The sequence below is a fragment of the Pseudophryne corroboree genome, chromosome 4 (genome assembly GCF_028390025.1).
Source record: "Pseudophryne corroboree isolate aPseCor3 chromosome 4, aPseCor3.hap2, whole genome shotgun sequence".
NCBI lineage: Eukaryota > Metazoa > Chordata > Amphibia > Anura > Myobatrachidae > Pseudophryne > Pseudophryne corroboree.
In genome coordinates this window covers 190413723-190440364 of record NC_086447.1, presented here as the reverse complement: position 1 = coordinate 190440364, position 26642 = coordinate 190413723, and the positions used below count along the sequence as shown (strand labels likewise).

General features: G+C 44.2%; 1 protein-coding gene across 1 annotated transcript; it reads right to left on the bottom strand.

The window, feature by feature from the left end:
* Nucleotides 1-2865: 2865 nt before the first annotated feature.
* Nucleotides 2866-25729, bottom strand: LOC134910870 (opsin-3-like). The gene is made up of 3 exons (XM_063919255.1): nucleotides 25218-25729; nucleotides 2962-3290; nucleotides 2866-2874 (listed from the first exon to the last, which is right to left on the bottom strand). The coding sequence occupies exons 1-3, from the start codon at nucleotides 25576-25578 to the stop codon at nucleotides 2866-2868; spliced, it is 699 nt and encodes a 232-aa protein (XP_063775325.1). The 5' UTR covers nucleotides 25579-25729.
* Nucleotides 25730-26642: the final 913 nt, after the last annotated feature.

Sequence of the window (26642 nt, the reverse complement as noted above, 5' to 3'; positions counted from 1 at the left end):
AGTGCAAAGCAAAAAAAAAAAAACCACTGTCGTGAAAAATTACAACTCGTAAAAAAGTGCTAAAAAAAAACAGACCTGCTTTTTTTTCCCGTGATTGGATAGGCATGCACGGATCCATGAGATCCGTGCATGTATATCAGTGGGAAGGGGTGGGAAAGTGGTTATTTTCGGAAAAAAAAATGCGTGGGGTCCCCCCTCCTAAGCATAACCAGCCTCGGGCTCTTTGTGCCGACCCTGGTTGCAGAAATATGGGGGGAAAAATGACAGGGGTTCCCCCATATTTAAGCAACCAGCATCGGGCCTGCGCCTGGTCCTGGTTCCAAAAATACGGGGGACAAAAAGAGTAGGGGTCCCCCGTATTTCTAAAACCAGCACCGGGCTCCACTAGCTGGACAGATAATGCCACAGCCGGGGGTCACTTTTATATAGTGCCCTGCGGCCGTGGCATCAAAAATCCAACTAGTCACCCCTGGCCGGGGTACCCTGGGGGAGTGGGGACCCCTTCAATCAAGGGGTCCCCCCCCAGCCACCCAAGGGCCAGGGGTGAAGCCCGAGGCTGTCCCCCCCATCCAATTGGCTGCGGATGGGGGGCTGATAGCCTTTTGTGAAAATGAAAAGATATTGTTTTTAGTAGCAGTACTACAAGGCCCAGCAAGCCTCCCCCACATGCTGGTACTTGGAGAACCACAAGTACCAGCATGCGGCGGAAAAACGGGCCCGCTGGTACCTGTAGTACTACTACTAAAAAAATACCCAAAAAAAGACAAGACACACACACACCTTGAAAGTAAAGATTTATTACATACATCCACACAAACATACAAACATACTTACCTATGGCCCCACACAGGTCGGTCCTCTTCTCCAGTAGAATCCAAGGGGTACCTGTTGAATAAATTATACTCACCAGCTCCAGGGTCCCAGGCTCCTCGTAGCATCCATTTGTAATCCACGTACTTGAATAAAATAAAAAAACGGACACCCGAGCCACGCACTGAAAGGGGACCCATGTTTGCACATGGGTCCCCTTTCCCCGACTGCCAGAAACCCACTGTGACTTCTGTCTAAGTGGGTTTCTTCAGCCAATCAGGGAGCGCCACGTTGTAGCACCCTCCTGATCAGCTGTGTGCTCCTGTACTGACTGACAGGCGGCACACGGCAGTGTTACAATGCAGCGCCTATGCGCTCCATTGTAACCAATGGTGGGAACTTTCTGCTCAGCGGTGAGGTCACTTTCGGTCAACCGCAGGGCAGAAAGTTCCCACCATTGGTTACAATGGAGCGCATAGGCGCTACATTGTAACACTGCCGCGTGCTGCCTGTCAGTCAGTACAGGAGCACACAGCCGATCAGGAGGGTGCTACAACGTGGCGCTCCCTGATTGGCTGAAGAAACCCACTTAGACAGAAGTCACAGTGGGTTTCTGGCAGTCGGGGAAAGGGGACCCATGTGCAAACATGGGTCCCCTTTCAGTGCGTGGCTCGGGTGTCCGTTTTTTTATTTTATTCAAGTACGTGGATTACAAATGGATGCTACGAGGAGCCTGGGACCCTGGAGCTGGTGAGTATAATTTATTCAACAGGTACCCCTTGGATTCTACTGGAGAAGAGGACCGACCAGCGTGGGGCCATAGGTAAGTATGTTTGTATGTTTGTGTGGATGTATGTAATAAATCTTTACTTTCAAGGTGTGTGTGTCTTGTCTTTTTTTGGGTATTTTTTTAGTAGTAGTACTACAGGTACCAGCGGGCTCGTTTTTCCGCCGCATGCTGGTACTTGTGGTTCTCCAAGTACCAGCATACGGGGGAGGCTTGCTGGGCCTTGTAGTACTGCTACTAAAAACAATATCTTTTCATTTTCACAAAAGGCTATCAGCCCCCTATCCGCAGCCAATTGGATGGGGGGGACATCCTCGGGCTTCACCCCTGGCCCTTGGGTGGCTGGGGGGGGGACCCCTTGATTGAAGGGGTCCCCACTCCCCCAGGGTACCCCGGCCAGGGGTGACTAGTTGGATTATTGATGCCACGGCCGCAGGGCACTATATAAAAGTGACCCCCGGCTGTGGCATTATCTGTCCAGCTAGTGGAGCCCGGTGCTGGTTTTAGAAATACGGGGGACCCCTACTCTTTTTGTCCCCCGTATTTTTGGAACCAGGACCAGGCGCAGAGCCCGATGCTGGTTGCTTAAATATGGGGGAACCCCTGTCATTTTTTTCCCCATATTTCTGCAACCAGGGTCGGCACAAAGAGCCCGAGGCTGGTTATGCTTAGGAGGGGGGACCCCACGCATTTTTTTTCTCCGTTTTACAGTGTTTATTTAAAAAAAAAAAAAAAATGAACCCCAGCACGGATCACACAGATCCGGCCGAGATTCATTTTGAAAAAGTCGGCAGTGTTTTGCTAATCACTGCCGTAAAAAAGGTAAAAAAAACACGAATGACATCGACATCGGAACAAATGAAAAATCCGAATACGACAGCTTAGTAAATTAGTCGTAATAAATTCAAAAAGTTGCAGTTTTACACTTTCGATGTCATTCGTGATTGAACTTTGACCTTTTTCCGAAAATTACGAATGTTAGTAAATATACCCCAATGTATCTTGGGCGATCCTGGGCGATCCCAGCCACGCCTGCGGGGTCAGACATGATTGAATGTGCAGCACATTCAATCTGGAGGATACGATCCGATGCTCCCGGAAACACCTCCAAAAACACCTCCAAAATGCCAGATTTCATCCGATATATCGGGCCTAATGCCCGAAATCGGATGAAATCGGGCATTATCGTCCTAGTGATTGGGGCCCTTTAGACTAACAAACACTTTTTATTTAAACACTTCATTATTACATACTTAGACGATATTGAATTAGATTAACTGGAACAAATAAATACAATGAAAAAGAGAATCTGAAAAGCATATGAGCGTATTAATAACCATATTAATGACACTATTTTCTCTTACCTGTTTAATGGCAATTAGTAGTTTTCCGTAGCAGTACACAATCACAAGGAAAGGCAGGGCCAAGCAGAAAATGAAAAGGCACACAATGTAAGATGTGTTTATGGCATCACGAGAGTGCCAGTTCACTGAACATGTGGTACCCGGGCCTTCCGGGCCATAGCTGCTCCACCCAAAAAGTGGCGGAACAGTCCAGCATAGTGAGTAAACCCAGGAGACCAGGATCCCCAGCCAAGCCTTCTTAAAGTTTGTCACATCTGCTTCTGTGCTCCCCAGCATGGTACAGTAACGTTCATATGACAATACAGCCAGAGATACCAGAGATACAGTTCCTAGAGGAGGGAATAGAAGACAAAATAGAATGGTCATAATGCTTCAATCTATAATTTCTTTAATCAAACAGTGGCATTATAAATAAGGGGCAAAAGAGAACCATTTGCACAGGGCCCGCCGAACAAGTAGCCCACCACTGGTCTCCTTAATAAAGAGATTTTGGGGCTTGTATATAATAGCCTGTGGGATGTAGGCACAGGAACGATTCCGTCAAGGTATAGTAGGTCATATTTTTAAAACAGCAATAATTTAAAAGGCAAACCCTGATGCGACCAGTCAGAAATCTCAACCAATCAGCTACTCTGTATAATTGGCAACCAATCAGCTGCTCTATATAATTTTATTGTATGCAAATCATAAATGTTACTTAAAGTCTGATTGGTTGTCATGGGCAACTTCTCTACTGGCTTACTTCTCCACTCTTTTTACTGCTTAGTATATCTCCACCATAATAGAGGTCTATTTACTAAGCCATGTAAAGAGATAAAGTAGGTGTAGATAAAGTACCAACCAACTAGCTTTTCACTGTAATTTTTTTTTTAAACACAGCCTATAATATGGCAGTAAGGAGCTGATTGGCTGGTACTTTACCTCCATCCACCGTATCTACCTCCACCGCTTAGTTAATAAACCCCTTATACTTGTACCATTTCCCTGGCACCCACAGCCCAGTAAAAGGGCCTTTCAGCTCGGGGCTGGCAATCTCTGGGTTCCAGTTGATCTGGCTCACACTGTGAGAAAGGGATTCCATGCTGCGAGTTTCCCTGTTACAGCATGACAGGCCCCGACCTGGTGCTAGTTTTTCACTTTAGCAGGAGACCTCTCTGTCACATTGTTTTACTGGCAATCAGTCCAGAGTACCTAATGCTGGAAGTTATCCAATGTTATATGATTCAATGGGGTTGGTCAAATAAAGGTTAAGTGAAACTCAAAGCAGCCATCCCATGAAGTCTTATGCTGGTAAATTACAAGGTGCATTGCTGCCCCTCGCCTCATTCAGAGTGGAACCATCTGCTCAGCTTGTCAGATCCAAAGGAGGACACTTTCCACCTTATATGCTAGGTTTTCCCATACTAGTCCAAAAAGATCAGGGCATGACATCACAAAACAGTATATGTGTTGGGGAGCTGCATTCCTGCAGCTGTGCAATTAACTTTAATGGATGCCATAAATTTATAGGGGGATTTATAGGCTTTGTACAGAAATAGCCAGTGCGCAAGAACCATAAACCTTTCCTTGTTGGCACATTTTTTCATCAGTAAAGAAGATCAACAGGGATACTGTACATTAGATAAACTGATATGATCTGAACTGGCAGGGTGAGGAACAAATGAGCCTGGATGGGTGACAACACACAATTTTACTAATGATTGATTTAGAGAAAAGTAAAGGAAGATTGCCGGAATAAGGGGTCTATTTCATACTTGCCTGCCTACTTTTGAAAAAGCATTTCAGGGAGATTGTGAAAGTAACACCTATAAGTGCGGGCGTGTACTGCTAAGTCGGACAGGCGTGTAACGAAATGACTTACATCCAAATGTAAATGAGCCCCAAAGTTATGGTGTGTACACACGGTGAGATTTTTTCTTACGATTTTGACTATATAGTCAAAATTGTAAGAAAAGTTAGTGCAGATCACAAGGTGAAAGTCACCTTGCGATCCCGATTCGATGCCGATGCGCGGTCCTGCGCGGTCAACATTGCAAGAATAAGTAGACTGGGCAGGCAAGTCAATTTTGACTATCTCTATAGAAGAGATAGTCAAAATTGACACTTAGCCAAAATCGCAACATACAGTAGTCAATATCGCAAGCACATAATGAGTGTGCTTGCGATACTGACTATGTGCCGACCTAGCCCCTGTCACATAATGAGAATCGAGCATAGCCCGAATCTCACTGTGTGTATCGGCAGTCAGTAAGATCTATTTGTTGAAGAAAAGACACTGATATTTTGCAGGATTTGTTTGTGTATTGTATTCTACAAGAGGTTCCATATTCTGTAAGTGACCACGAGAAACCTTATTTAAACTGAATGTAGCCATATGGATCATTGTGCCTTATAACCAATGCAGGGAAATGGCACTGATGAGCCCAATTGAATGTATGCCCATGGCAACCAATCAGCTGCTCCGTATAATTGTATAGTATGTAAATTATAGCTGTTACTTGAATGCTGATTGGTTGCCATGGGCAACTTCTCCGCAGGCTCACTTCTCCACACTTTTCACTGCTTCATGAATAGACCCCAAAGGGCCTTATTCACTTTGGGTCGCTATTGAGGCTGAGATTTTCACTAATCGCATGTGATGCGCCACCCAGAAAGGATAAAAGACGCCCACCGCTGCATTCGCAAATCTGCGTAAAAAATGTGCACCATCGACATTTGTGACTGACCCCAGCTTACTTAAATCAATGAGAACGCAATCACACCGGGCGTCATGTTTCTGAACGCAGCATTCGCAGATGATGTCAGATACAAGTTACCACCCACAAACGGTCACTTCCTGTTAATCAAATTGTGATCTCTTTATAATTAGGCTGAATACGCAGTGCAATCGCATTTTTCCCAAACGCAATGCGTTCACAGCGCATGCACAGTCTACCAATAATCGCTAACTGCATGCAATCGCACATTTGCAAACAGTAGTGAATCAGGCCCAACGTTATTTAGTAAGATTATTATATAGTTACAGGAGTAAATGTTTTTCTCACAGTATAAAAGAACATTTTACCTGCAGTGAAGTTAGCTGCATCTACTGCACTGTGTGTTTCAGGTATGTTCGCCACTGCAGTACGTATGCAGCACAATACATTTACCATAGTGATGGCAGCTCTTTCTGCATACGCCAAGCAATTAATACTGCTGACTGGGCTACAACTAAATTGCTACTGTTTTACTACTTTATGGTTAGCCTTTGTCGGGCTTGCCTACCTTCCCGTAGTGCACAGGAGAGGCAGTCTGAGCAGTACTGTGCACGGTGGCAGCAGTGTCTGCGGCGGCAGCAGAGCCGGCCCTAACCAATATGATGCCCTAGGCAAAATTTTGGCTGGTGCCCCCTAGCACCACCGCTGGTTCTGCCTCTGACCTTGCACGTCTTTCCCAGCACCATCACCCCTCACCCATAGCAGTCCTTGTACCCCCTATATTTTAAATAGGAACAGTTCGCACATTTGACGCACAGCCCAAAAAGGGGCATCTTCTTGCATTTTTAATGCCCTTATACACATAATGACACATATAGTGCCCCCTACACATTTGCTGCACATTATTAGTGCCCCTATACGCATAATGACACACATACAGTAGTACCCTGTTACACATATGTTGCACATTATTAATTAATTTTTACATGACACACATAATGCTCCTTACACATATTCTGAACACTACTGCACAACCAACCCACTCACATGCACACAGCACTCACACTTCCACTAACACTGTGACCTCTGCCTCTGCTTGGATACAGATGTGTCCTCACAAATCTTGCATCAATGCTAACGTCGGGCACCTTTTTTTAATTAAAATGCATCTCATTTTGCATTGCTATGTGGCTAGGATGCACAAGCAGCTTCTGCTGATTAAACTGATATGCAGCATGCCTATATACTGTGTGAGACTATGGCTGTATCTGCATATGAAATGCTACATACAGAATATAGGCATGCCGCATATCATTTTAATCAGCAGAAGCTGATGATGCCCCTAGGCATATCAAATGCCCTAGGCAATTGCCTAGTTTGCCTATGCCTATGGCCGGCTCTGGGCGGCAGGGTCAACAGTGATGGAGGCGGCATCGGCAGCAGTGGTGACCTCTCCCCTCCACGGTGAATGTAAGGGAATTAAAAGTGAGTGCTACGTGTCACAGGTATGTAGCTGCACTGTGAAAGGACATCACTGATAGCCATCCCTGAATTTAAATTGTGCCCTGACACCTAGATGAGACAACAATAAGGACTATTTTTTTATTTTGTGATCTTACCTTCCTTATACATAATAATTTTGTTTTAGCTGCTACTTACATTTCCTTGCACTCCAATGGGCAATGACTAGAGTAGACACTGGACTCTGGTAAATGGAATACAGTTTTGAGATAGATACAATTATTGTTTTCTGTAATTGGAAGTAAATACCTTGCCTCGGATGTAGAGATGAGCGGGTTCGGTTCCTCGGAAACCGAATCCGCCCGAACTTCATGTTTTTTTACACGGGTCTGAGCGACTCGGATCTTCCCGCCTTGCTCGGTTAACCCGAGCGCGCCCGAACGTCATCATCCCGCTGTCGGATTCTCGCGAGGCTCGGATTCTATCGCGAGACTCGGATTCTATATAAGGAGCCGCGCGTCGCCGCCATTTTCACACGTGCATTGAGATTCATAGGGAGAGGACGTGGCTGGCGTCCTCTCCGTTTATAGAGAAGAGAGTGAGACTAGAGTAGAGAGAGACACAGTAGTAATTTTGGGGAGCATTAGGAGGAGTACTACTACTTGCTGAAGTGATAGATAGATAGTGTGACTGTATAATGTATATCTGACTTGTGGGGGAGACACTGACAGTGGGGAGCAGTTAGAGTCTGAGAGCAGGACTCAGGAGTACATATAACGTACAGTGCACACTTTTGCTGCCAGAGTGCCACACTGCCATTGTGACCACACTGACCACCAGTATAATATATATTGTGATTGTCTGCTTAGGAGTACTACTTGCAAGTTGCTGATAGTGTGACCAGTGACCTGACCACCAGTTTAATAATCACCACCAGTTTAATATATATATATATATATATATATATATAATTGTATATAATATATATATAATATTGTATACCACCTACCCGTGTTTTTTTTCTTTTTTTCTTTCTTCTTGATACATACTACTATAGTAGCTTACTGTAGCAGTCTGCGGTGCTGCTGAGCTGACAGTGTCCAGCAGGTCCGTCATCAGTCATTACATAATAAATATATATATACCTGTCCGGCTGCAGTACTAGTGATATTATATATATATATTAATTTCATCTCATTATCATCCAGTCTATATTAGCAGCAGACACAGTACGGTAGTCCACGGCTGTAGCTACCTCTGTGTCGGCAGTCGCTGGTCCATCCATAATTGTATACCACCTACCCGTGTTTTTTTTTTCCTTTCTTCTTGATACATACTACTATAGTAGCTTACTGTAGCAGTCTGCGGTGCTGCTGAGCTGACAGTGTCCAGCAGGTCCGTCATCAGTCATTACATAATAAATATATATACCTGTCCGGCTGCAGTACTAGTGATATTATATATATATATATATATATTAATTTCATCTCATTATCATCCAGTCTATATTAGCAGCAGACACAGTACGGTAGTCCACGGCTGTAGCTACCTCTGTGTCGGCAGTCGCTGGTCCATCCATAAGTATACTAGTATCCATCCATCTCCATTGTTTACCTGAGGTGCCTTTTAGTTGTGCCTATTAAAATATGGAGAACAAAAATGTTGAGGTTCCAAAATTAGGGAAAGATCAAGATCCACTTCCACCTCGTGCTGAAGCTGCTGCCACTAGTCATGAAATGCCAGCAACGTCGTCTGCCAAGGCCGATGCCCAATGTCATAGTACAGAGCATGTCAAATCCAAAACACCAAATATCAGTAAAAAAAGGACTCCAAAATCTAAAATAAAATTGTCGGAGGAGAAGCGTAAACTTGCCAATATGCCATTTACCACACGGAGTGGCAAGGAACGGCTGAGGCCCTGGCCTATGTTCATGGCTAGTGGTTCAGCTTCACATGAGGATGGAAGCACTCAGCCTCTCGCTAGAAAAATGAAAAGACTCAAGCTGGCAAAAGCACCGCAAAGAACTGTGCGTTCTTCGAAATCCCAAATCCACAAGGAGAGTCCAATTGTGTCGTTTGCGATGCCTGACCTTCCCAACACTGGACGTGAAGAGCATGCGCCTTCCACCATTTGCACGCCCCCTGCAAGTGCTGGAAGGAGCACCCGCAGTCCAGTTCCTGATAGTCAGATTGAAGATGTCAGTGTTGAAGTACACCAGGATGAGGAGGATATGGGTGTTGCTGGCGCTGGGGAGGAAATTGACCAGGAGGATTCTGATGGTGAGGTGGTTTGTTTAAGTCAGGCACCCGGGAAGACACCTGTTGTCCGTGGGAGGAATAGGGCCGTTGACATGCCTGGTGAAAATACCAAAAAAATCAGCTCTTTGGTGTGGAAGTATTTCACCAGAAATGCGGACAACATTTGTCAAGCCATGTGTTGCCTTTGTCAAGCTGTAATAAGTAGGGGTAAGGACGTTAACCACCTCGGAACATCCTCCCTTATACGTCACCTGCAGCGCATTCATAATAAGTCAGTGACAAGTTCAAAAACTTTGGGCGACAGCGGAAGCAGTCCACTGACCAGTAAATCCCTTCCTCTTGTAACCAAGCTCACGCAAACCACCCCACCAACTCCCTCAGTGTCAATTTCCTCCTTCCCCAGGAATGCCAATAGTCCTGCAGGCCATGTCACTGGCAATTCTGACGAGTCCTCTCCTGCCTGGGATTCCTCCGATGCATCCTTGCGTGTAACGCCTACTGCTGCTGGCGCTGCTGTTGTTGCTGCTGGGAGTCGATGGTCATCCCAGAGGGGAAGTCGTAAGCCCACTTTTACTACTTCCACCAAGCAATTGACTATCCAACAGTCCTTTGCGAGGAAGATGAAATATCAAAGCAGGCATCCTGTTGCAAAGCGGATAACTGAGGCCTTGACAACTATGTTGGTGTTAGACGTGCGTCCGGTATCCGCCGTTAGTTCACAGGGAACTAGACAATTTGTTGAGGTAGTGTGCCCCCGTTACCAAATACCATTTAGGTTCCACTTCTCTAGGCAGGCGATACCGAGAATGTACACGGACGTCAGAAAAAGACTCACCAGTGTCCTAAAAAATGCAGTTGTACCCAATGTCCACTTAACCACGGACATGTGGACAAGTGGAGCAGGGCAGGGTCAGGACTATATGACTGTGACAGCCCACTGGGTAGATGTATGGACGCCCGCCGCAAGAACAGCAGCGGCGGCACCAGTAGCAGCATCTCGCAAACGCCAACTCTTTCCTAGGCAGGCTACGCTTTGTATCACCGGTTTCCAGAATATGCACACAGCTGAAAACCTCTTACGGCAACTGAGGAAGATCATCGCGGAATGGCTTACCCCAATTGGACTCTCCTGTGGATTTGTGGCATCGGACAACGCCAGCAATATTGTGTGTGCATTAAATATGGGCAAATTCCAGCACTTCCCATGTTTTGCACATACCTTGAATTTGGTGGTGCAGAATTTTTTAAAAAACGACAGGGGCGTGCAAGAGATGCTGTCGGTGGCCAGAAGAATTGCGGGACACTTTCGGAGGACAGGCACCACGTACAGAAGACTGGAGCACCACCAAAAACGCCTGAACCTGCCCTGCCATCATCTGAAGCAAGAAGTGGTAACGAGGTGGAATTCAACCCTATATATGCTTCAGAGGTTGGAGGAGCAGCAAAAGGCCATTCAAGCCTATACAATTGAGCACGATATAGGAGGTGGAATGTACCTGTCTCAAGCGCAGTGGAGAATGATTTCAACGTTGTGCAAGGTTCTGCAACCTTTTGAACTTGCCACACGTGAAGTCAGTTCAGACACTGCCAGCCTGAGTCAGGTCATTCCCCTCATCAGGCTTTTGCAGAAGAAGCTGGAGGCATTGAAGGAGGAGCTAAAAGGGAGCGATTCCGCTAGGCATGTGGGACTTGTGGATGGAGCCCTTAATTCGCTTAACAAGGATTCACGGGTGGTCAATCTGTTGAAATCAGAGCACTACATTTTGGCCACCGTGCTTGATCCTAGATTTAAAACCTACCTTGGATCTCTCTTTCCGGCAGACACAAGTCTGCTGGGGTTCAAAGACCTGCTGGTGACAAAATTGTCAAGTCAAGCGGAACGCGACCTGTCAACATCTCCTCCTTCACATTCTCCCGCAACTGGGGGTGCGAGGAAAAGGCTCAGAATTCCGAGCCCACCCGCTGGCGGTGATGCAGGGCAGTCTGGAGCGACTGCTGATGCTGACATCTGGTCCGGACTGAAGGACCTGACAACGATTACGGACATGTCGTCTACTGTCACTGCATATGATTCTCTCCCCATTGAAAGAATGGTGGAGGATTATATGAGTGACCGCATCCAAGTAGGCACGTCAGACAGTCCGTACTTATACTGGCAGGAAAAAGAGGCAATTTGGAGGCCCTTGCACAAACTGGCTTTATTCTACCTAAGTTGCCCTCCCACAAGTGTGTACTCCGAAAGAGTGTTTAGTGCCGCCGCTCACCTTGTCAGCAATCGGCGTACGAGGTTACTTCCAGAAAATGTGGATGATGTTCATTAAAATGAATTATAATCAATTCCTCCGTGGAGACATTGACCAGCAGCAATTGCCTCCACAAAGTAGTACACAGGGAGCTGAGATGGTGGATTCCAGTGGGGACGAATTGATAATCTGTGAGGAGCGGGATGTACACGGTGATATATCGGAGGATGATGATGAGGTGGACATCTTGCCTCTGTAGAGCCAGTTTGTGCAAGGAGAGATTAATTGCTTCTTTTTTGGTGGGGGTCCAAACCAACCCGTCATTTCAGTCACAGTCGTGTGGCAGACCCTGTCACTGAAATGATGGGTTGGTTAAAGTGTGCATGTCCTGTTTATACAACATAAGGGTGGGTGGGAGGGCCCAAGGACAATTCCATCTTGCACCTCTTTTTTCTTTCATTTTTATTTGCGTCATGTGCTGTTTGGGGAGTGTTTTTTGGAAGGGCCATCCTGCGTGCCACTGCAGTGCCACTCCTAGATGGGCCAGGTGTTTGTGTCGGCCACTAGGGTCGCTTATCTTACTCACACAGCTACCTCATTGCGCCTCTTTTTTTCTTCTTTGCGTCATGTGCTGTTTGGGGAGTGTTTTTTGGAAGGGCCATCCTGCGTGACACTGCAGTGCCACTCCTAGATGGGCCAGGTGTTTGTGTCGCCCACTAGGGTCGCTTATCTTACTCACACAGCTACCTCATTGCGCCTCTTTTTTTCTTTGCGTCATGTGCTGTTTGGGGAGTGTTTTTTGGAAGGGCCATCCTGCGTGCCACTGCAGTGCCACTCCTAGATGGGCCAGGTGTTTGTGTCGGCCACTAGGGTCGCTTATCTTACTCACACAGCTACCTCATTGCGCCTCTTTTTTTCTTCTTTGCGTCATGTGCTGTTTGGGGAGTGTTTTTTGGAAGGGCCATCCTGCATGACACTGCAGTGCCACTCCTAGATGGGCCAGGTGTTTGTGTCGCCCACTAGGGTCGCTTATCTTACTCACACAGCTACCTCATTGCGCCTCTTTTTTTCTTCTTTGCGTCATGTGCTGTTTGGGGAGTGTTTTTTGGAAGGGCCATCCTGCGTGACACTGCAGTGCCACTCCTAGATGGGCCAGGTGTTTGTGTCGCCCACTAGGGTCGCTTATCTTACTCACACAGCTACCTCATTGCGCCTCTTTTTTTCTTTGCGTCATGTGCTGTTTGGGGAGTGTTTTTTGGAAGGGCCATCCTGCGTGCCACTGCAGTGCCACTCCTAGATGGGCCAGGTGTTTGTGTCGGCCACTAGGGTCGCTTATCTTACTCACACAGCTACCTCATTGCGCCTCTTTTTTTCTTCTTTGCGTCATGTGCTGTTTGGGGAGTGTTTTTTGGAAGGGCCATCCTGCGTGACACTGCAGTGCCACTCTTAGATGGGCCAGGTGTTTGTGTCGGCCACTAGGGTCGCTTATCTTACTCACACAGCTACCTCATTGCGCCTCTTTTTTTCTTCTTTGCGTCATGTGCTGTTTGGGGAGTGTTTTTTGGAAGGGCCATCCTGCGTGACACTGCAGTGCCACTCCTAGATGGGCCAGGTGTTTGTGTCGGCCACTAGGGTCGCTTAGCTTAGTCATCCAGCGACCTCGGTGCAAATTTTAGGACTAAAAATAATATTGTGAGGTGTGAGGTATTCAGAATAGACTGAAAATGAGTGGAAATTATGGTTTTTGAGGTTAATAATACTTTGGGATCAAAATGACCCCCAAATTCTATGATTTAAGCTGTTTTTTAGTGTTTTTTGAAAAAAAACACCCGAATCCAAAACACACCCGAATCCGACAAAAAAAATTCGGTGAGGTTTTGCCAAAACGCGGTCGAACCCAAAACACGGCCGCGGAACCGAACCCAAAACCAAAACACAAAACCCGAAAAATTTCAAGTGCACATCTCTACTCGGATGTCTGGTTAAGCACCATGTATGGGCAGTTCAGTCTAGGATGGGATATAGTATTACATGTTCTTTGCACATCGAAGTGCAAGGTAGACCAGGTAATCCCATTCCCCTGCAGACAACTCTCCCATTTAGATGGATCCTCTGTGAGAGCAGCTCAGATGGGCATTTATTGCTTCTTAAGGTGATATTTGCTTATGTTTATTGCATTCTGGAAGAATGCAACTTAGTATATCACAGTAACTATCAATCACATTGCAACCATACATAAAGGGATACATATGATACATGACTGCCGGTATTGACCGTACAACCTCTGGTAATATGCTACCCATACTTAGACCTGGTGAAATGCTGCTCTTCGTACTAGAGTTTTCACCTGCCCCTGCAGGATGCACCGCTGAGTTGCAATAGATATGCCCATAGCTGGAACATGACACGCCCCCTCAACGGCACAGCCTGCAAACAATCTCTTTTCAAAAAGTAGGCAAGTATGACATTTGTGTTTGAGTCTTTAAAATAAATACTATAACTTACAAATATACAATCGCACCAACATAGCACAAAGCCATGCTTGGTGGCGGGCTGCCACTCTGCATTATAAAAAGCAACCTACAGTAGCTTGTGCAAGGGCTACTGACAAGACCAGTGTCAGACTGGGGCATGGAAGGCCCACCGGGGGAATGCAGTGATAAGGGCCCATACTTAGGGGTGTGGTCAACCTACAAAAGGGGCTTGAAATACACAATAGACTTGTGCAGTGTAATGCAACGTATCATACCATGTATAATACAAGTGCATAGTCTGGAACCTGATCCCTAGAGGAAGGAGTGGGGCCCCAGACAGTGGGGCCCACCGGTGATTTCCCCTGTACCCCTGTGGGCCAGTCCGACCCTGGACAAGACTGAAGGACACTCAGACAGAAATAGGACCCAGATTTACTGACAGTGACAGACACACTGACAGCACTAGCAACACGTTCACATGTCAGAGACAGACAGGCTTATACAAGCAGGACACGGACAGTGCTAGAAGGCAGGCTCACAGGTCAGACAGGCATACTGACAGGTCACATAGTGGCACCTTCTGATGACATACAGTAGGGCCTGATACATAGGTGCATCAGCAACTGCATATTTGGACACAGGAGATCTGGTAAATATGTTAATGACGTTGCAGTGGGTATTTCTACAGACACGCCACTGACGGCGCCTCTGATCCTCGGTTTCCATAGAAAGACACACCATTGGTTGACACATCAGGCATCGGAGCCACCCTATGTGTGCTCAGATTGTCCATAGCGAGTAAGCCTCCAGGAGCCTTTACAGCTGCATACGTAGACACCCCTCGCCCCACCCCCGTAATGGTCTCAGCACATCCATAGTTTCTGTAACCGCTCTCAGTTATCTTCCTTACTACCAGTCACTAATTTTATGGCTAGATTCTCACAGCGCAAATATCAGCATTGCATCCACCTCTGAATCAGATCCACGGACATGTGATTGGTCAGTTCTCCTCCCTAGTCACTCCCTTATATGTACTGATAGCTTCCTGCAGTGCCTGAAGGGAAGGCATACTGTACAACCATTTCCAGCACCCACAGGGGTTTCTGGGCAGCAAGAAACTTTTCTAAAGCATGTGTGTCTCAGTCCCCCCTCCGTGTCTATATGCTTCTCTGTAGCCCCCTTTATGTGTATGTCTCCCATTGTCCCTAATGCCATGTTCTTCTATTGCTTCCATTTGCTTCCACAACACACTTGTACCACACCTTCTCTCGCTCTGCCTTCCCCTTCCCCCCTCATTACACATTTCATTCCTCCTTCTCTGCTCTACAGGTATGTGTTAGGCACAACCAGTGCTAGTGACTGTGGATCAGAAGTAATGTGGATAGGCAAAACCGCAACTGCGTTTGCGGTACCTCAGACCCTAGGCACAGTGAGTGTTAAGTAAGAGATATAGGGGTCTATTCATGAAGCAGTGAAAAGAGTGGAGAAGTGAGCCAGTGGAGAAGTTGCCCATGGCAACCAATCAGCTGCTCTGTATGATTTTATAGCATGCAAATTATAAATGTTACTTCAATGCTGATTGGTTCTTCTCCACTGGCTCACTTCTCCACAGTTTTTACTGCTTCATGAATAGACCCCATATACATGTAAAGTTATGCTAACCCTAACTCTCCCTCCACGAGTGCTGGCATCCCAACTACACCCTGTATTATTTATTCTGCTGTTGTTTATTTACTGTGTTGGGGAGGAGTGAGTGATGGAGGGGTGAGCCAGCAGCCGGTCACATAGAAGCTGCTGGAACCAGCTGCAGTTGGCTGAGGTGGGCAGTTAGGGCAGTTACGGAGTCTATAAATAGCTGCTCTTCGCAATGGCCAGTGTGCAGTCTGTGCCTTCTGAGGGGAGCAGCCATAAGAAGGGAGGTGGTTTTCCTCCTGAGTGCCTCCCAGTGACCACTGATTACCTGGGGGAAAGGGGCTAGTGAGGTGTGTATGTACATGCCCATATCTGTGACCCATACTGTGCTACCTTGTGCATTAAATAGACTGTATCTAAGCCCTGCAAAACAGACTTTAGTGTACCAATAAAATCACATACTGTACTTAAGGTGACACACAGCCCCTCCACTTCAGCAGCTCTGTACTCCCAGCTCACATCACAACAATCTGTACTCCCAGCTGATACATTAATACTACAGCAGACTATGCTCCAGAGTGAAAAGAGGTAACAGAGACTATGGGGGGTATCCAAGTACATCCGATCCGTTTTCAGCTGGTAAAAATAGACAGATATCGCGATTAATGATCGATGGTCATTATCATGGCATCCAATTAGGATCCATTTTGATTGGACAAAAATGGACCTGCGATCAGGCAAAAACACATGGGATCGGGGATAAGTCCTTTAGCGATAAGTGCCTGCATCTGGGGGGGGCACATTGGGGCTAATATGATAGCGCCCAGCAATGACTGTGGGTAATTGAATACCCCATATGTAGTGGCTCTGTACAGATGTAGCCATGCTCATATTTGCTGCGATGCATCATGCTGCAACATGGCTTGCTGCATGGCATGCCAGGATGCGACTATTAACAGCTGGCAATCGTTCCATTAAAGCAATCGCCGGTTGCGAATAGTTGCAGCCTGGCACACCGTGCAGCATGCTGTGATGCAACACAGTAAGATGAGCATGGCTACATCTGTAGCTGGTATCCGGTCTTAAGATCTACATTAAAAAGGTCTACAGTCAATACGTCGACCCCTAATGGTTGACATGCATTAGGTCAACAGGGTCAAAAGGTCAACAACCAAAAGGTCAACATGGGCAAAAAGTCGACAGAGTCAAAAGGTCGAAAGGCTGACAGGGTCAAAAAGTCAACAGTCAAAAGGTCGACAGGGTCAAAAGGTCGACACATGGTTTTTTAAAATTTTACAACTTTTGCTCCATTTACTATCCATGTCACAAACTATTACCTTTAGTAACCTTGTGGTGAGCCCTGAGCGTGGTGAGCACATGCATTTCATAAAATTGACTATCCATGTCACAAACTATCATCATTAGTAACCTGAAACGTGGCGAGCGAAGCGAGGGGACGCATTTCAAAAAATTGGGGTCCAAATTTTTTAAAAACACAAAGCAACACCCAATTTTTGATGTGTGTCAACCTTTTGACCCTGTCGACCTTTTGACCATGTCAACGTCTTGTCTCTCGACCTTTTGACCCTGTCGACCTTTTGACTGTCGACCTTTTACTGTCAAGCTAATGACTGTCTATCTTTTTAATGTCTATTTCCTGTATCAGAACCCTGCAGCTACGCATGGAGTGGGGAGCAAACCATTACCTTCAGCAGTGTTAAGGACAAGTTTCAGCCTAGATAGCTTTAACCCCTCCCAAAGTTCACCTGTCTCCTTTAAAAGCTCTGCTAATAACAGAAAAGGGGAAACTAATGGTGTGTACACACGGTGAGATTTTTTCTTACGATTTTGACTATATAGTCAAAATCTTAAGAAAAATTAGTGTAGATCGCAAGGTGCAAGTCACCTTGCGATCCCGATTTGATGCCGATGCACGCTCCCACGCAGTCGGCATCGCAAGAACAGATAGACTGTGCAGGCAAGTCAATTTTGACTATCTCTATAGAAGAGATAGTCAAAATTTACACTTAGCCAAAATCGCACATAATCAGTATTGCAAGCACACTCATTATGTGCTTGCGATACTGACTATGTGCCGACCTGGCCCCTGTCGCATAATGAGAATCGGGCATAGCTCGAATCTCACCGTGTGTATAGGCCATTAGATAAACTCTAGATATCTATAAAGGGATTTTTGTCCGGTATTCTACAGAAGAGACTTTCTATGAAAATTCCTTCCTCATTTATATTTTCCAAGGATATAATGCTAACAGAGTGTAACAGCGCTAAAGAGTGTAATCTTCAGCTGCAGGAAGGGAATATTACAGCATTTATTTATAATGAAATATACTTGCCCCACCAACAGTCTTTCTATAAGGTGGCAACTACCCTGCAGAGAATACATTAAATTAAAGTGAAGGGATGCACTAAATCTTCATAAACGTTCCAAGAAAATTGATCTATCAAACACCACTACTTAAGGACTTCACTGACAGACACAAGTCCTAGAACACACACATAAGTAGGGAGAGGCAGTTAGCACCCATATTTTTTTCTATATTATCTAACAACAGGTGGTTATGTAATAGTGGAGTGGGACTAAATATTAACTGCACAAGATTACCACCTTTAAAGACTCAACTGAACTGTGCCGCTGCAAATGTTCAGATACTTTCATTAGAAATATATATTTAGAGTTTTTATCTGTTGTACTGTTTGTAATGTATGTGATTATACTGTATATGGATTCTTATGTACTAGTGTATTTATACATGTTCATCTAGTGTTTCAGTACAATTTCAAACAGTTTATAAGAATTTCATTTTGATACCACTAGTTATTTTACATTACTGTGTATGACTTCTTCACACCAAGAAGAGCAGATCTGTGTCACTAGGTCCAGGTAAAAGATTAAGGTTCTGGTGAATGGAAACCTCAGTATTTGTGTAAGTTCCGGTACAATAAATAGTCATACAGTTGTAAGAGTGAAATTCTTTGTAAATGTTAGTGGATTGAATCTACACATATTTTTGAAATTTATCTTGAAATTGTGGCCATCCAGACATATTGGAAAAACTGTTGCATTAAATAAAGAGAGACTTATTAAAATTCCTAGCAATAATTCTTTGTAGCCTGAGCAGAACCTCCTTACATCGCTGGTGAAATAAGAGGAGCAAGTAATCTAAAATTACACCTGTTGGGATATCACATGTCCATCATCATATAATTGGACCTAAGCATGGCAGGTAGCAACAATTTTCTTATTTAACCATTTTTGCTGAGAATCATAAAATCGCTTGAACAAATAGTTTCTGCAGTTTGGCTAACATTTGTCCCAATATGAGAGGTAGTTACGAGGTACAATATTCTGCTGGTGACGCAACGGAGGAAAGTGCCTCTACTACTTGCAACAATTAGATAATGTTTTTCTGCCTCATGTGCTGGTGCCTATTTTTAAGCGGTACCACCTCACTTCACAACCTGGCTATCCCATTGATTCTCTTAGTTGACAGAGGAGTTGCATTTGCGGGCAAAAACGCAATTTGTGTTCTGTGTCCTAGTCTGTTAAAATTTAATGGCTGTTCCAGAGAGTGCTAAATCTAATATGTGTTAGAATCATACAAATCTGCATCAGTGCATATGTGTTCTGCCATTTTTCAGGTCATGTGGAGAGCAATATCATGCAATATAAATCAGGTGGTGTAGTACTGACTCTGCCTCAGCCTGCGTGACATGAGCGGGCAGCAAAGCCCGTGATATGGAGTGATGTGTGACCATGCCACTCTGGTGTGTATAGAGTTGCAGAGTATCTGCATTTTGCCACCAAAAAAAAAGTGTTGTAAGGTTCTAGATATCCCCATTTTGTAATAAGTATATGCTATTATGGGAGGCATTCATTTTGCTGGCTGTTGGGATCCGGCTGTCAGCATACCGACATTGATATCCCAACACCCGGTGAAATACCGGCAGTCAAAATCCTGACCGCCAGCTGGAACCCCCACTCGGATGGTACTCCACGACACCACCCGAAGGGTAATATAACCCTGTGGCTACCAAAGGTCGCCACCGGGCCTGAAGTGTGGCAAACACAGCTGGCCCGCGAGGGGCCACCCGGCGCTTGCCGCAGATATGCCAGCTGTTGGGATCCCGGCATTGGTCTCCTGACCGCCGGGATCCCGACAGCCAGGATATCATACTGAATCCGTTATTAGATGGTTGCACTGATCCTAGTTATATTTAGAAAGCACAAATTATAAACTGGTATAATTCTGGACATCACTTTCTGCCATTGGCAAATCTCCACAGCCTATAATATGACTGTAATTGGTTCGCCAGATATAAAGAGCATGAACTTGTGACTGGGAAAAGTTACTATGTGGATGTTTGTGCAGTTTACTTGCATAGTGGAAGAAAATAAAATAAAAAGATATGTAAAGTGTCTGTACCAGAAATGAAACAAGTTATATTAAAGTTTACCTAGAAACACACAGAGATTTATAAGTGATTTTATGTTACAATAAAGGCTCTGTTAGTAAGCATATTGGCCAACAGGAAATGTAGCCATGATCCTCTTACTGTGATGCGGCATGTTGTATCACGGCTTGCTGCATGGCCTGCAAAGCTGCAACTATTCGCCGGCTGAATAGTCGCAGTCTAGCCTGCCATGCAGCAAGCCGTGTTGCAGGATGCTGCATAGCAGCACATATGAGCATAGCTGCATCTTATACAGTACTGTGCAAAAGTTTTAGGCAATCATGGAAAAAATGCTGCAAAATAAGAAATCTTTCAGATCTTCTGTGGATGTAGACTTGCTCAAATCCTTCTGTCTCCATGTCATCCCAGACAGACTCAATGGTCTTGAGATCAGGGCTCTCTAGGGGGCCATATGAAAACTTCCACAACTCTATTTCTCAGCATTGAGGACACCATTAATCCTGACCAAACCCCCAACTCCATTTGCTGAAATGCAGCCCCAGACTTGTAAGGAACCTCCACCATGCTTCACTGTTACCTGCAGACACTCATTATTGCACCACTCAACCAGTCCCTCGGCGAACAATCTACCTTCTGTTACAGCCACATATATTTCAAGTTTTGACTCATCAGTCCAGAGCACCTGCTGCCATTTTTCTGCACCCCAGTTCCCATGTTTTTATGCATACTGAAGTTGAGTCGAATCAATGCCAAGCAACTCTACTATGCATGAAAACATAGGAACTGGGGTGCAGACAAATGGCAACAGGTGCTCTGGACTCATTATCATAATGTGAAATACAGTACAGTATTTGGTTGTAACAGAAGGCAGTTTGTTCGCCAAAAGGCTGGAGAATGGTACAATAATGAGTGCAGGCAACCGTGAAGCATGGTGGAGGTTCTTTGCAAGTTTGGGGCTGCTTTTCAGAAAATGGAGTTGGGGATTTGGTCAGGATTAACCGGTTCCTCAATGCTGAGACATACAGGCAGGTACTTATCCATCATGCAATACTATCATGGAGGCATCTGATTGGCTCCAAATTTATTCTGCAGCAGGACAACGACCCCAAACATACAGCCAATGTCATTAATAACTATATTCAGCATAAATAAGAACAAGGAGTCCTGGTAGTGATGATATGGCCCCACAGTGCCCTGATCTCAAAATCATCGAGGTTGTCTGGAATTACATGAAAATACACGGAAGCTTACATTCACAAAACATCTGTGGTTAGTTCTCTAAGATGTTTGGAACAACCACCCTGCCGAGTTCCTTTAAAAACTGTGTGCAAGTGTACCTATTAGAATTGATGCTGTTATGCTGTTTTGAAGGCAAAGGGTGGCCACACTAAATATTGATTTGATTTAGATATATTTTCTGTTTATTCACTTTGCATTTTGTTAATTGATCAAAATAAACCATTAACACTTCTATTTTTGAAAGCATACCTACTTTGCAGCATTTTTTCCACACCTGCCTAAAACTTTTGCACAGTACTGTATATATTATAAACATTTTATAAGGATTGGAAAAGTAATGTATAGTAGCATCAGATGTTATAGAGGTTAGTATGTCACCTGGATCAATAGCAGATTTACTGGCAGCGGGGATGTGAAGGTTCTAAGCATCACATGAGAGTTTATAGAGGGCAGTTAAAGTTAGAAGGACGAATAATACGAATCAATGTATGAGCTGTAACTTGATGGCACTGTAGTATATACAGATACAGCATTTCTTCTGATACCAAACTATATGGTATCCGGACTCCAGGTCGATAACAAAAAGGTTGACACACCTTAGGTCGACGCCAATTGGTCGACACACCTTAGGTCGACATGGACAAAAGGTCGACATGGACAAAAGGTCGACAGTAACAAGGTCGACATGAATTTTTCAAAATTTTTTCCTTTTTTGGAACCTTTTCATACTTAACGATCCACGTGGACTACGATTGGAACGGTAATCTGTGCCGAGCGAAGCGGTAGCGGAGCGAAGGTACCATGCCCGAAGCATGGCGAGCGAAGCGAGCCATGCGAGGGGACGCGGTGCACTAATTGGGGTTCCCTGTCACTCTACGAAGAAAACGACACCAAAAAAACATAAAAAACTCATGTCGACCTTTTTCCATGGCGACCTTGTTCCTGTTGACCTTTTGTCCATGTCAACCTTTTGTCCACGTCGACCTAAGGTGTGTCGACCAATTGGCGTCGACCTAAGGTGTGTCGACCTTTTTGTTGTCGACCCTGAGTCCCAGACCCAACTATATAACAATCTGGACTATTACTTTAGTCCAGCAGTAATGGGTTAAGCCCTCTGATATATTTTTAAGCATTTACATGAAGTATAGTTTTTTTATTGTTTTTTTTTTTTCAAACTAGTACTACTAGCAACAATTACCTCTCAGTATAAAAAGAACTTATTAATTATATACACAAAGCAAAATACATTTCTTCATTAGAGAACTAAATGAACATGGAACAAAAGCAGTATTTCACTTGTTCCTGAGACTTAAACAATTACCCATGACTGCAATTTCTGCCTATAAACAGTTTGGTTTAGGAAAGAGAGTATTAAACAGAAGACAAACCATTCTCACTGATCTGACACATTAACACTGTGTTGTGAGAATCCTGCTCATGACCAATCAGTCTACTAACAATCTGTCTTTTAGGAGGAAAGAGGACAAATTAATGTTTTTACTTTAATCTTGTTAGAAACCTGTAATTTAATAAAGCCATATAGAAGGTGAAACCTTCTGTTATCTACACTATAATATTACAGAAGAAAGCTAAGATTTGCCAATATTTTCTTAACTACTGTGGGGGACACATGACTTTGGGAATATATCCTGGCATGATTTACATTGTCAGAAAACCCTGATCTTATGAGCCTGTCCTGTCTATGTTAGGTCCAGGTAGGCAAACAAGAACTGGTCAGAGAACAATCCACGGACCTTGAGTGAAGTCACTAAGGAAGATTTACCGATATTCAGGAATTGGTCCCAATAATTCTAATTTCCTATTGCCACATATTGCATCAATAAGAAATATATTACTCCGGAATTCACATACAGAGGTGGGGTATTAGCCTGTTCCTGTGATCTATAAAAAGTGAAGTGATAACAAATGTGAACAATTCACTTTATTTCTGGGTTCGGATCCTGTCAAAGCTACTGTGCATGTACTGTATATGCAGATTACATGGGAGGGACTCTTTGGATTCCTGTCCCAAAAAATTTGGCGCAATGTAGCCTATAGACTAGAATAACTAAAACCATCTAAAGCTGCACTTTACCGAGCTTGGAATTTTTCACAATGTAGCAGCAGCCGTAGAAACTTATCTCCTATATATAGTGTGCTAGCCCTTCTTAAATCATGGAAATACAGATGTATATCATTGTGGCTGCATCTAGTAGCAGGTGCGACTAGGTTGCCGGGATGATGCACACGCTGACATGCACGTGCGTATATTCACACCCGTGACCCATACGCGTTGCATTGATGGGTCATGGATGCGAATAGGCATGCCTAGGGGTGTCTTCGCCACTAAATCCGCCCCTGGACTTACTTGTTATTAGTACTACAGTTATTTTGATTTAACCATCTTCATGCATATCACTTAAACCTGGACTGTTAGTGTGCCTTGAGGACCGATCTTGGGATATATTTATGGTAGGTAAGGAGAAGTGATTGAACACAAATCTACTTGTCCAATCTTTAGAACTGTAGAGACATATATATTAAGCAGTGAAAAGCAGTGGGGGGAATTCAACTGTTTGAAAAGTTGGTTGGGTGTCTGTTTTTTCCTGCCTATTAGATAGGAAAAAACAGATGCCCAACTGACTTTTCAAACAACTGAATATCCCTCAGTACGTCTGTGTTTACCCTGATTGTTAGGGATCTTTGACCTATACATTTAGGGTAACAAATGGCAAAGGCAAAGCCGGAGGAAGCCTATTTAACAAATATTACTGCGGTACATTTACCTCCTAAAGTACATACTGTTTTATTCTGCATTTCTGTTTGGTCGTCCATATCAAACAGGTTGCCTTGTCACCATCCCCTTCCTTTTTTTTTTCTAATTGTATTTTGGAAAAACTGACAGAATAAAAAAAAAAGGAAGTTTATGAAACTTTAAGGTAAGCAGGAGATAGATATCTACTGTTAGCGGTCATTCAGCCCTAGTCTCCTACAGTATGTAGCAGCAGCAGAGCTGGATAATAAGGGCAGCTAACTGAGTATCACACCTCTTGGGACTGTCAGCTCTCACACTCTATTCTGATTATAAGTGACACTTTCTCACTATCGCACAGCATCCGACTACAAAGTGTTCAACAAACACAAAACCCTAGCCTTCAGCCAGTGACATTCACTCTGAAAGAAACGCTGTTCTTTGGAGAAGTTACAGGAAAGCTTTTTTCCTGGCTGTGTGCATAAGATCTGAATATTTCTTATGCTACTTTTCCAATTGGCTCCTTATATGTAAATATAAAACACTTTCAAGATGTATATTCTCAATGGTTACTTACAAGTTATTATTTTGTGTGCCAGCTACAAGTGTTCATCATCTGTCTCCAGACTGATACATAGCATATGTTTGGTGACCTGGCAGAAACATTTACAGTACAACTAAGTTTGGCAAATGTTTATCAAAATTAGAGTAGTTCAAGGAGACACAGGGACGGGAAAGCTAAAGACACTGGGTACTGATAATAAGGTATTATTGGAACAGTAATAGGTCTGAGAAACAATATTTTGAAGAAGAAGAAGAGGAAGAAGAAGAAGAAGAAGAAGAAGAAGAAGAAGAAGAAGAAGAAGAAGAATAGGAAGAAGAAGAATAGGAAGAAGAAGAATGTACCCAGAATTGGGATAAGTAAACTTCTATCTAGATCATAATCAGTAATATGCTAAATGGGAAGAATAGATTAGCCAGTTCTTTGGGATGTCTTCCCATTCTACATAACAAACGGTTCATCAATGAATTACAGATAAAAGATGAGAATAAACACAAGACTCACCAAAAAGTGCATTGACAAATCCATACCAGATGCAGCCAGCATCCCCTATGAGCCAGTGTCCCTGTGTGCTTGCAGCAAAACTGAATGGAGTGCCCAGGATGCAGACCATTAGGTCACTCAGGGAGATGTTCATCAATAGCATATTAATGGGTGAGCGCAGGACCTTGTAGTGGCAGAAGAGGACAAGTACCAGCAAGTTATTTAAAAAGCCCAAACTTCCAATAATGCCAAGGGACGCAGCTACCAGCAGGTGGCCTGTAGGGGACAAGTTTTCCTGATACGTTCCTTGTTGGTTGCTGCTGCTTCTGCAGGTGACAGTGTTGCTGTCACTGCAGCTGGCACTGAAACTAGGGAAAGCCATGTGTGTTGTGAGAGAAACCTGCAGTGTGATATAAACACTGGCTTCCCATACACACTACACTTTTTTTTTTCCTATCTGGGATTGTTCAGGAGTTGTGAGCTGGGAAGGGTTAAAAGGCAGCTTTGTGAGGATGCTCACTGCCTGCCAGGCTCCACCATGCGGCCATTTGGCAGCTGGCTCTTCTCTGCCTTTTTATGTATGCTGAATTTAAAGGGGGAGCGGCATGCACCTCTCAGAGGGGCTGCCACTCAGGAGTGGGGGCTGTGCTCTCAGACCAGCATTGATGGGTGAGAGCAAAGAATCAGCTGCAGAAAGCTGGAAAATACATTGTAAATTGTGCCACTGTGATAGCCAGAAAGGAAATACAGTAACCTATTCTTACACATTAGGTTGCTGTCAAGAATGCACAATTATGGTTTTTTGAGCATGTAAAAAGAAAACAACAAAAACAGTATTAAACAAAAAACAACATACTGTATAATGAAAAAAATTAAATAAAAACAAATGTGTGGCCAATTTCAAAATGTGTGTCAGCATTATTATAGTACAAGTTTAGACACCCCACCCCTAAAAAAAAAGAAGATATGTCATAATTCAGAGTACAAAGGAAATATTAACATACTGTATTTAATTATCACTCCCCATACATTATGGTATTTGTATGAGTCTCCATTATGCTGGTCCTGTTGAGTTGGTCGTATGCCAAACACCATGGCACAAAAAGCATTTTGTGCTTTTAAAGCAACGTGGTGTATACCTCAGTCTGTACATATCTCCCAAGTGTACCTGCCAAGTCTTAGACAGAGGACAAGGAATCAGGCTGAGAACGGGTATATATATATGTATATATATATATTTACCACCGTGCGGCACTCAGCTTGCTGTAACAAAGACTCTGGAAACCAGATGAATTTCAACAACGTTTCAGTGCTTGCAAGCACTATCGTCAGGTTTATATATATATACAGTGCATCCGGAAAGTATTCACAGCGCTTCACTTTTTCCACATTTGATATGTTACAGCCTTATTCCAAAATGGAATAAATTCATTTTTTCCCCTCAAA